Raw genomic sequence first — 12,526 nt, 5'->3', positions numbered from 1 at the left:
ATTTTGAATACTAGGTCATACTAACAAGTTGTACTGTGATTAAAGTTTGCACAGAGAGAAAGAGAGACTACAACAACATTTACATACAGAACTATTAGCAAACCACCCTCCCTTTCCCTTCCTCTTTCTTGAACTGCAAAACATTAAGAGCTGAACTTTATTTCAATCACTCATATATTCATAAATAACTGATATTCTCATCAAACTGTTAAATTACTAAGTGCAATTTCCTCAGTTAATCTTTAATGTCCAGCATCGATCTGTAGTTGGTCCGAGTACTGCCGCACCCCCTGCAATTGCTCTGCACCGGCCCTAGGGAGCGCCCCCTTCTCTTACCCCCTGGGAATCAATCGACTGTGACGTGCAAAATTAGAATGAGGATGTGTACGGGAAGGCGCAGAAGGGAATGGGTGTGTCGAGTACAACACCTTCAGTAAGGTGGCGCTACAGTGGAATCGTTGTATCCACATGTGGGCAGCTGCAGACTATCATTAGTCCATCTTTTTCGCAACTTAGATGTCAGCATAATCCACACAGCAGTAGTAGCAGCCGCAGCTGTGGTAGAGACTAATCTCGTCACTTGTGTACACACGTGGGAGTGGACGCACAGCATGAACGCGGGGCTGAGATTGTTCCAGAGACGTTTGTGGATTTATTTTGTTGCTGCTGTTACGTTTGGCTGTTTGTAAATAATTTCAATGTAACGTCATCGATGCTGGAGAAGCCAGTGCTGCACAGGAGAATGGACGGATTCAACAGAGTCGCTTTTCGAAGGAAACAACGAAGTATGGACGCGGGAGAGGTGGAGGAGACAGGTACGTTTGGAGGGAGAAGTACTTCACTATGTCAAAAGACAACTTTTCCAGACAATGTTGAACGGTGTGGGAAAAGGTTAAGTGGTGGGCTTTGTTAAAGAACGAATCTGTGTGCAGCTCTGTCTGAGGGTCAGTGCAGCTGTAAATGCCCTTTCCTGTGACTCAGTGTTTGGGACTTGTCATATTATGTTGTTTTTGCTGGTCTGGTTGAGAAAGCATGGGATGACCAGTGTGTCTGTGTTACTCAGCTGTCCACACCTACATTACAGTATTCAGCTCTTGTTTACACCTCACCAGACTGTGGCTGCTCAGCAGGTATGAAGGCTGTTTCACAGACAGGCCTCAGCCTGTTGAGACACAACCTAAAGGCTGCAGGGCACTCTTTTCCCACTCTGGAAACAACAGTTCTTACAATGTTCTTTAGATTCCAATGTTGAAGTTAAAACGTCAGCAGAATCTTCAAGTATTTGGGTGAGTTTTGTTTTTAATGGTAGCATCAGAAATGTGGTTTTTGTCTTTATTCATACTCTGAGGCTGGTTCTCAAGCAGCGGTCCAGGGAAATATTCAATGTCAACACAAAATGCAACAATGATACGACTAGGCCATATCATATCATACTGTAGAAGTGCATGCTGCATCTACAGGAGCCATTTCTGAGTCAATAAATTAATCATGGTAGTCCATGATGTTACTTAAACCCATGTTACCTTTGGGTTTATTACTCATTACTTTATTGTTAACACAGTGCCTTACTGCTCCTTAGGTCTGTCAGTGACCTAGCAAGAATGAAGTTAGTCCACAGTGTTGGGTGATGCAGAGCCTACATCAACAAAGCTAATGTTTTGCTACCCACAGGTAATCTGAGTTTATTTTATGAAGGGGTCATTAGAAAACTGTGTTGTTTGTAGCAGGTCACCGTGTTTTTGATGCGTTTTTGCAAACTAGCTCTCTCACTGGTATGGAATAAACCAGACTTAACTCTGACTGAACAGGGACAAAAAATAAATAAATAAAAAAGATCAATATCCATGTGTTTGCTATTTGCCCAGACTTGAACTACGGAGGCAGACTGATATAACGTTCTCTTATCTTGCAACTCTGCTTGTGCAAACATGCATCCCTTGATCGCACTACTGCTTCATTCGGTAAGATTTGGACCTTGGTTCTCAACGTGAGTCACATGTCTGCACGTAGTATAATGTCAGTCAGGAAGTGACGCAAACGGCAGAATATGCAGATATATAATTTAATTGCTGTGTGCCAATAGATTAGTCCAACCTGTGAATTCCCTGCTTGGTTTTCCAGAAAACCTTTTTACCTGATACATTTCTGTAGCTATGACCTCATGTCAAAACACTAAAATGTACAGAAAAAATTACAAAATTACATTTTAATAAAGAACTATGTTAAATATAATATATATACTACATGTGTTAATATTAGTTATTGTTATATATACTGAATATTGTGTTAATTGTATATATACTGTATATGAATCCAATTTGTCTCATTTGACATATTTTATTGATGGATTCTGTAAGGAAGCTGTGACAAACTCGCTATACTGTTGCTCAGTAACATTTCTAATATATTTTTACACTTTAAGTTTCCTGTGTGGTTTGGCATTGGCTTTTTCCCTATGATTTGAGCCGTGTGGAATATACAGAGGATGTTTGGTTCTGTTGGAAAGAGATTACGGCTTTTTTTTTTCTGTGCACAAATATCTATTATAGCTGACATGCAGAGGGGCATTTATTGAGGAGTTGCCTCAGTCTGTGTTTCTGTGAGAAGGGTTGTATCGGTCGTCAACAAAGGAGTGGTGTGTTTTCCGTCCCCACCGACAACAGCAATGGGACTGTTACTTCCATTGTCTTGTCTCCTGACACTGATGTTCATTCAGCTTGATCTGAATTATCTCACTGTCCCTCCACTGGCTTTAAATCACTTAAGGCAATAAGGGATTCCTTGTTCAACACAGTTAATGATGACTCTGTCTTAAAACACTGTCAAACCCTATGACATAGAGGTTTTTCAAAGTTTCAGTTAAATTATTTAACAGTAATAAACCTCTGTCCTGTCAATATAACATGCTGATTCATTTGAAACCCTGATAACCTGATACAACAGCTGCTGAGTCCATAACTTTATGGTTTTCCATACCACACAGAAACATAAACAGGTAAACAACCTTGGATCTGTGGTCACAGGGTTTAATGTGACTCATATCTGCTGTCAAAAGATACTCTTACATTTAATTTTTGCTCCTGTGATATATGCTCTGCAGGCTGTATGATTTTGCAAGGCAACATGAACTAACTGTTTGTTTCTGGTTTTGGCTTACTGGTTTTCTTCAATCTTTATTTAACTCAGTTTTAAACTGTTTTCAAAGTTTACAGCTTTTTGTCAGATATTTAGGTATATGTTACATGAATAATATGGTCATTAGGTTAAAGCTTTGTTCAACATAACCTTAGTGTATATGTATGGCAAGTGTCCTTTGTCCACTAAGCAGTTTAGATATGCTATGAATACAATCCAAATACAGAGAGTCCATTGGTTACACCTGGGATTGTTGTTTATGTTGTTTATGGGATTTCTTATAGTGCCCTACAAGACGTGAGAAGTTGTCTGCACCTTTAAGTCCATCCGAGGACTAAGAGAGATTTCATTGTTGCTCCATTATCACAGGAGAAACAGTTGGCCGTTTGTTATCAAATCTGCCCCCTCTGGAAAACATTTACATTCCACTAAAAAACACAGGAGCAAATTAAATAGTCTTCATTCCCTTAGAGAACGCAGAGATGACGTGACTGTCCATCAAGGTGTGGAGGAAATTCTTGGGTTGCTTAGTTTAAATAATGATATGACCTCCGTTTATAACAAACGTCAGGAAATGACTGTGTGTAATTGCTCAATTGCACACTGACGATCACGTAACACCAACGAGCAATGTTTATGTTTTGTGCTGCAATGTTTAGATGCACCAGTAGGTGGTGGTAAAAATTCATAAATTGAGAGACTGAACTTTAGGTCAGTTCACAGTATGCGACACCAGCTACAGTACAGTGAGGGTGTGTGTGTGTATTATTATTTTATCTCCACCTGACAGCTGGCTTTGATACACAACATCAGGAAAAGTATAAATACCTTTGGCGTGATTCCCTACATTTTATGTCATATTGACAGATATATTTTCAGCATTTCAGGCAGGAAACATTCTTTTTCCTTCTATGCACCAGCCAGAGTTTCCTGCCTGCAGCGTGTGTGTTGTTTCCCCTCTTGACTGGAATGATCAGGCTCTGAAGTTTTCTCCAGAAAATCTGCGGCACTCTCTCTCCTGTCACCTGTGTCGCTGGGTCTAACCTCAGAATAAGAATTCAGACCTGCTCTGCTGGCCTGCTTAAATCAGACGAACACTTTGAGGAAGTTGCACAGCGGAAGATGTGGGCCAACTATGTTAACCAATCTTTTTCTTCTCACCTTTGTGAAATCGTGGACATCCGATGTGCAAGACAAAGAGGAGATGACAGTGTTGAGTGTCTGGGTGATTTTTTTTTTTAGTCTTGATTTTTGAAGCAGAGAACCGCTCATCTTCTGAAGAGGAGCTCCCCTGGCTTTGAGTTAAATATGCTATTGGCTGGACTTTATTTAGAAAGACATGTATTTAATTGAACATTTGTCAATAGTGTAACTGTGCTGGTAGTTGGGGGCTATATTATCTGACTGTCTCTGCACTTGCTGCGTCTACCACGTCCTGTCTGCCTGCGTGGACACGTCATGAACTGGCTGGCTGCAAGTTACCGAAGGTGGTGTCAAAGACATGTTGCTCCTGGTAGGTAGATCCAAAGAGAGTGAGCAGAACCAGTGTTTGAGTAGTATCTGTTAGGGGATATTTTTTTGTTCTTTTTTTTATTAAATTTTCTTTTCAAATATAAGACACTGGACTGAAAATGAAGCGACGACGTAAATACTGGTTTTGGAGCCGGGAAGGTAAAAACTCAGAGCTGTGTCTTCTCTGCTGTTGTGGTAAGATTTATTTTACATGTGGGATGGAGGGTTTGTACTTGGCTTCTTTAACAAATATATCTTTTCTTTTGCTAAAGATTTACTGCTTCATTTCATAATAACATTTGTGACATTTTGATCAACACATTCCAATGTCAATTTAGAACCAGAATAGATATCTTTTGGTTAAATAATGTTTGTGATTTATTTTCTAAGAGCTTAATGCAGCAGTCACAGGACATTATTGAGCACATCTTTATCATTATCCATGTTTTTTTAATGTTCTTGTTGTCCCAAGATTCTGATCTGTGTGTAAAGCCAAAGATGTTAGCAGGGTTAGTGCAGCTATGAAATCAAAGCTATGTGCTAGTGAGCCACTGTAGTCGTTCAAACACTACATATTTACGCACCACTATATCTGTGCTTTGTGCTAGTGAGCTGCTAAAAAAACCGCTGCTAGGGCACACAATACATGCTTCATACACATTGTCTTTAATAGTTTCTGTTCCTAACATCCAGGGGAAAATCAGCAATTAAACCATTTTATTTCTTATGTAAAAGTTTCATTAAATGAACAGGCTTAGGTCAACATAAAATAATTTAGATAGCTAGAATTTAGCAGAATTTTGAAGAAGAATGTACTTGGTATCATCTACAGCCTAGGGAATGGGACCTACATGCTCACTGCTGACTGACATAAAGCACCATAATTAGCCAACCACACTATGTACTTAATAGTCCTATATGTAGTGAAGAAACCTCAAGTGTTTGTTGTGATCTTTTTCCTCTGTGTGGTGCAGCCTGCTGTGGTTGCTGGGGGTCTTTATTCAGCAGAGTGAGAGCGAGGACTTAAATGCATCGTGCTTAAAAAAAACCAAAAAAAACCCACAGTGTTGTTTTGCGAGCCATGGGAACTATTTCCCCATCTTCAGACCCTCTTCAACCACTCTGGCCTCTTGGCAGAACCCTCAGTCACCCATCACTAAACTGTGTTGGAGCTGAGTTTGGTGTCTTAAAGTGTAGTCAGCCAGTATACATGTGCATGCACCACTTTGTGTATGTTTTTACATGGCGACCCATTCACTGTTCACTCTCAGGATTCTGTGTAGTTTCTGAGTCACCCTTGTTTATCATCTGAGTGAAGGAAACACAGTGAGGCGTTCTGCTTTCATTCTCAGTGGCAGGAAGGAAAAGGCTGGGAACACCGGAGAGCCTGGTCCTTTCACCAGCCTCTTTGTTTTAACGTGGGAGAGGGCGTCACAAGCAGCAGCAACACAACTTACTGGCATCAGATTGTGTACATTCACATGTTAGCATTAGATATTAGCATTCTATCTGTAGACTAGGGGCTTCTAAATATTGACAGGCACCTACTACTACTGTATATTATAAGATTATGTTTCATCTAAGTTAATGGTTTCCAATCTCTGTGAGTTATTGCATCTATCTATTTAAGTGTACAGTGTACCATTGAAAATAAAAATGTCACAAATGATTTTCTAGTTTCAATTTGCTCACAATTTACCTTCTCTGTGTGAAACCGGGGCATGCCTGTGTCTTTGGAAAAAAGTCTCCCTCAAAAATGAGGTGAGAAATATTATATTTTGAATAAAATCAGAACAAATGCAATTTTTAGACAAATGAAATGTGACTCAAGGCAAATTATATCCTCTTTTTATAATCTTGAATTGCCACACTATTTCACTTTTTTTTAATTGCTTAATTAATTATATGTTATTACTTCTACAACTGATGGACTGAGAGAAACTTTGACATGCAATCTCAATTATGCCCTCTAGAGGGCTTGCTGTCAACAGACTTTCAGCTGGCAGAACCCTCTGTGACAAAAGTTCCCTATGTTGTGGAAAAGTCAGCCGGCATGTGCTGAGTGTAGTCAAGGCAGAGAAAGTAGAGATGATGACTCCAACAATGGCTGTATTCTCCTCCACTCCGTCGGCCTGTGGTGTCAGTTTGAACAACACTGCGACACGGAGACTGAAGCAGCCAAATGGAATTCAGCTATTTCATGAGAAACTGCACAATTACACTCAGATACTAATTTGACAATAGACAGTGAGCTCTATTGTAAGTGGTGGGTTTAATGTGTGCGTTGATGAAGTCAAGCCGCCCACATTTCCTATCATCAGTCAGGACGCAGCACCTAATCTAGTCACTCTGCTCTAATAAGATTGCCTTCGATGTGAGACTATTACATGGTGTCAAAGGGAACAAGTCGGTCCTGTTTGCCTGGCTGAGGCTGGGAAAGGTTGGAGAATTATAATAAAGGCAGGCAAAGAAGAAACGTGGGTTGAAATAGATGAACATGAAGTTCATTTGTTCATTTTCACCTGGTTGTCGTTCCTTTAATTTGATGGTAATGAAAACCATGAGCAATAACCCTGATTACTTCATATTTGTCACCTGTTCTATCACCTATAGTGGTACTAAGTCAGTACTAGTCAGGACTTGCTCTCCTCAGTGATCTCTTTACCCACCCGTGCTTGATTTAGGGTGGATTAAAGTGTTTTATCCTGTGTTTACTGTGAGGATTGTCGAAATCGTGAAGGTGAGTATTTGAACCACCTCAGCATCGAGAACGTTCTAAGGTGATTTTAGAAGGCTCAGTGAGTTCATTGCTTGTGAATACCGTTTGTCAATCAATCTGTTATGTCACAGTGCTGAGGCCAAACTCTTTTAGTTTATGGATAATTCTATGTGAGTGCATGTGTGTGTGCAGAAAGGCTTATTTGGTAAAACCAGGCCAAGGTGAAGTGACTGTGACGCAGCGACACGTGACGGCTGCCGTCTTTGTTTTGTTTGTTTATTGTTGTAGTCCTCGCAGAGGTGAAGGTGTATCCTGCCAATAAACATGTGTATCTGCAGTCACTCTCCACTGACCTTTATAATGGGGGTGGTGCGTCAGGAGGGGGGAGGAGTTAATGACAATTAGAAGGGTTTATGTATCACCTTAATGCACACGTGCCATTGTTTAAAGCATGCTTTGAATATTTTGAGGATTAACTCCTGTGTGTATGTGCATGTGTGTGCTTTCTGGTATAGCTATACTTGTGGGGAACATTTTTATACTTCTGTTGGTGGGGCACTTTTTTTTTTGCACTTCTGCTGTCATTTTGCTGTTCTCCACTAAGTGAGAGGAGACTAATCGTTGGAGTTCACATAAGTATTCGGTTCAGATTCGAGTTAGGGTTAGTATCACGATGGTGTATTTGTAATAGCTGAGGATAGGCTAAGGAGCTAGCGATGCTTTATCATAAAACACAAAAACCAGTGTCTGTGTGTGTGTGTGTGTGTGTGTGTGTGTGTGTGTGTAGCCCACACATCTATGCATATAGAGATGTGCTGGTTAATGGCCTGGAGGCAAGCAGCTCTCCTATCCTCCTCTCTCAAGTGTCAGACAGAAGAGATGGATGGGTGAGGGTGTTGGGGTGAGGGCGGTGAGACAGATGAGCAAGAAAAAGAATAGTCAGGCGGTCAGTTTGTGTCTTTGCTGGTTTAGGGAAGACAGTGACATCTGTCTTGGTAGGACTTGATGTTGTTGTGACCTGTTTTTCGAATCATCCCAGGGACTTTTCTCAAGTAAAAAAAAATTGTTTCTCCTTTAAAACATGATTTCTTGCAATTTATATTTTACACCAAAATTGATCAAAATCTCATTTTAATAACAAGTTAATAATATTAACTTTAATAAGTTAATAATTTATTAACTTGAGTCATTTGAACTACACAGAATGAATAAATGAAATACACTGTTAGCTTTTCCTACTGTAATCCTGTTCACCCAGGCTGTGGGTTGGTACTGTATGGTAGTATAATAGAAGTACTGATAGGCACCTACATTTCTGCAGGGCAATAAATGCGACCGTTTTCTTCCTTTCGTGTGTGCTGTGTGTATTTTTCTGTCATAAATCCAATGAAATCCATAGATGTGGTTTGTTGTCTTCAGCGCTGCCTCTCTGTGACAGTAATTGAATGAATTCTAAAACAGGTCCATAACTCACCGTCAGAAAACCAATATTTCATTCAAGTGTGTCTATTGACACAACGGTTCGTCCTCCTGTTAATAATCAATGAATGTGTCACTGATAGGAGATTGGAATTGTTTAGCTGACCACAACCCAGTAAAGCCCCCCCCCCATCTAACATTCTACTCCACCCTTTTCTCTCACTGACCTCCATATTACCAGCCATCTTGTCTGTGTTTAAAAAAGGGAATTTCATCCATCCATAAATCTCTTTCCTGGGATACATTAATCACAGAGGAATTATTCCATCTCTTGTATTACCAGTTACTAATTCCTATAAACAGCTACAAACATTGTTGGGCTTTGATAAGAGGTTCATGTGAAAAGCCACTACAGTAGCTGTGACATCACCTGATGTTTAATGTCCCTTTGAGTTGTCACCCTGGCCACAGATCTGTCCAACTCTGTTTCACATCTTCACCTCTAATTACTGCATGTTTTCTTGTCAGCACAGGTGAACTGTTGACTTGTGCTACCATATGTTTCACGTTAAAGTCCCAAAACCATGTTTCTGCTCTATTGTGCTGCAGTTGTGTCCTTCATACACCCGTAACAGGCTGTCAAATCTGTCTTTACTGTGGAAATAAATCATGCTCAAACTCTAATAAAATCCAGAAGGGGGCACTTTACATTATTTTCCTGACTTCCTCCATAGTCTTCACTCTCCTGCTTCTCATTAGTAGCAGGTTTTGAACTGTTGCTGTTTTATGAGTCCTGGTCCGTGTTACGCACCTCATGCCCGTGTGTCAGTGTGAGCGTCCACGTTGACTTGGTTACAGTCAGACCACGTTCTCGTCTTCTCGGTTTATTTAATGCAGTGAAATGAGAGCGGTCTGGTTTACAGGGTTTCCTGTTGTTTGTGAGACTAAAAGTGTGTGTGTGTATATATATATAACAGTATATAGGCTATAAGCTGGTCTTTCATATAAGTGCTGACAGGATCCTTCCTTCTAATGTGTGTCGGTGTCTGGCAGTGCTCGTTAAAGGAAAGCAACAAAGAACGTGTTAAATCCTTGTAGAGATGATTAGCAGCTGCAGCTGTTCACTGGAACCTCAGGAATGAGGTTAAAGAGAGAGAGGAGAAATGTTAAGATTTTTAAGCTTTTACAGTTTTTTGAATGTGCCTAAAAAGTTCAGATAGTGTATTGTTTTCTGCAGGTCAGAATTGAGAGCAAACAGATTCTTAGTCCTGATGTCAACACTATAGTAAAGTCCTACAGAGGATTCTAGTCACAACACTCTATGTACTATATGTACACGCTAGATGTACTTATCTCGTAAAAAAACAAATATTGACATTTAAAAATGCTTTAGATGCTGTGTTTGGTTTCATTTTTTGTTTATTGAAAAGAGCAGTTATTTCTTTTTACAGTATTATCATGTTGTTTTTAAACCATTATTATTGAAACAGTTTTTTACCAACATTAGCACAAAGTTCAAATAAATTAGATTGGATTCGTCTCTATTTCCAGTGAACAAATAGACAGACAAAGTTATGATATCTATAAGTAGATTTTTTAACAGTAATTAAAGTTTTGCACTAAAAAAAAAAACACCTTTTTCTTACATATTAGCCAAATACTGGTGCAGCTTACATAATAAATCCTTGTATGCCTATCTTACATTAAATTAGTACAAGGGAATTACCAAGCACTATTTTGTTCCAGTGGGTTTCTATGGGGGAAAAACATTTTGATTTTTGAATATTGGGTATTGTCTCAGTTCTTCTGAAGGTGCGTGTGCCACTGATTTGATTGTTTTGGAAAAATAGTGTGTGGCCTCTTTTACCATGAACCTAAATTGTGGTTAACCCTAAATTTAAAAAAAAGCATATTTTTCTCCCACTGAAAGAGGTGAAGACGCTTCTGTAAACCTCAGCATCATCTCGTCGGCAGATCAATCCTCTATCAGTTCCAACCCCCACGTCTGTCCCTGTGGGAGGAGGGGGTTGTTTTGTGTCACGCACGGCATCTACATGTGCCGTAGCCACCAGCAGCCGCAGGGACAGCACATGAGTGCGGCCATTCGCTCCGTGCCCCTTCTGCTGGCCCTCCCCTCACTCAACACAATGGAACTGATTGTCTATGCGACGCACACACACACATAAGCATTTGCACTCACACACAGAGAGGGCTTTGGTGTGCGGCTGAGTGTCGCTCTCTCACCATATGCCTCAGCTCTGTTGGAATGCACGAGGAAGATCGAGTGATGACGAATCGGTCAAATGAAACATAAGCATCAGAGAAAGGAGAAGAGGAGGTTCAGTGAGAGGTGAGTGAAAGGGCGAGCCAGTCTCTCACTGTGTGTCCAAGTATCTGCCCGTATGTATGTGTGTGTGTGTGTGTGTGTAGCAGGGTAGTGAAGGGAGGATGCAGTGCAGCAAAGGCAGCAGTTTACCACGAGCCTGAACCTGCCAGTGCGAGCGACAGAGCAAGAACAGAAGGTGGAGGTTCTCTCACTTCAGCTGTGACCAATTGAATTTCCCATTGCTGGCTGACTGAACTCAACGGGTTGGTGCTGTTCTGTTTGATTTGTAGCTACTTCACCAAGCAGTGCTGGTACACTGGAACAAAATACAGTTGTTAGCTGTTCAAATAACAGAATGACTGAGTCAAATGTAACGGTTGAAATATATAATAATGCTAACGTGGTGTTGTTGTCAGTCTAGACGCACGCATGGGCGTGTGAGCTGTACAGAGTGATGATTGACAGAGAGAGGAGCACACATCACAGAAACAAACCTCAACCTAATGTCTCTGTGTCAGGTATACTGTGGGTCAGTGTGGCAGCAGATGTGGGTGTGGGGGTGTGGTCGCTGTGCCGACTGCTGGGGTATATTAATTCTCTTGAAGACAGTGTTGACTGAGCCTCTCACTGCTGTGCAGTGTCTCAGTGTTAATCTTGCTGTAATCAACTTCGGTTGTCCACAGTGAGACATAAGACTGAGGACATCAGGAGGACGATGGAACAACCTGGAAGTCTGTTTTGTCTGTCCTCTTATCACGGCCAGTTGTTTCTTATCCTTGTGCAAACACTGATTTTAGGTCATGGTGTCACTACAGCTGTAATCCCAGACAGTTATAATCCTGAGCAGTTATTGCTGCTGCAGTCCTACTGTCAACAACAAGACAAATGTCTCATCAAATGTCATTTATGCAGCATTAAAAACCTTGGAGTAATGGCTCTTTTTGTTCCCAGTCACATAGAAAACCCTGATATGTTTCATCTTGTTACATCTCTCCATCTTCCTGTGAGAGCACTCACTGTAACTCTGTTGGCTGATGGCCCATCGCTGCAGTTGAAACCATTAACTTTATCTGCAGCGGTATATTTTCTGAAACGTTGCCCCCTCGGCTCCTTGGGGTTTTCTGTGTACAGGGGTGTAATGAGAGAGATGTTATCAGAGCTCGCTGTTCATGTTGCAGTGGAGCAGGTAACAAATCCTTACTGGTCCACAAAATATAGAGAGTCACTGCAACACAACACTTGGAAACAAAAGGACAACAGAAGCTTGAACATTCAGTGCAGAGACTAAACTTGACCGAAGTCCAAGCAAATATACAATATATTACTTTTATATGTAAAAAACTAAGCGTTGCCCAGTAGAAATCAAGAAGATTTCAGATCACAGTGGGATATGCTAGGTAAACCAAATAATCGAA

General features: G+C 40.7%; 1 protein-coding gene across 5 annotated transcripts in view; it reads left to right on the top strand.

The window, feature by feature from the left end:
• The first annotated feature begins 380 nt into the window (after positions 1-380).
• Positions 381-12,526, top strand: part of fgd4a (FYVE, RhoGEF and PH domain containing 4a) — a 39,626-nt gene continuing 27,480 nt past the window's right edge. Inside the window, exons 1-2 of one of the 5 annotated variants that reach the window (XM_017032979.2) lie at positions 4,579-4,648; positions 4,753-4,842. In XM_017032979.2, the coding sequence (XP_016888468.2) occupies positions 4,594-4,648; positions 4,753-4,842 (145 nt within the window). In that variant the 5' untranslated portion in view covers positions 4,579-4,593. Of the gene's footprint in view, positions 816-3,233; positions 4,649-4,752; positions 4,843-10,564; positions 11,136-12,526 lie in introns of those variants that run through there. The other 4 variants (XM_025056269.1, XM_025056270.1, XM_025056268.1 and 1 more) reach the window with 4 other exon arrangements.

The sequence above is a fragment of the Cynoglossus semilaevis genome, chromosome 6 (genome assembly GCF_000523025.1).
Source record: "Cynoglossus semilaevis isolate Cse_v1.0 chromosome 6, Cse_v1.0, whole genome shotgun sequence".
Classification (NCBI taxonomy): Eukaryota; Metazoa; Chordata; class Actinopteri; order Pleuronectiformes; family Cynoglossidae; genus Cynoglossus; species Cynoglossus semilaevis.
This window is presented reverse-complemented; position numbering and strand designations above follow the sequence as displayed.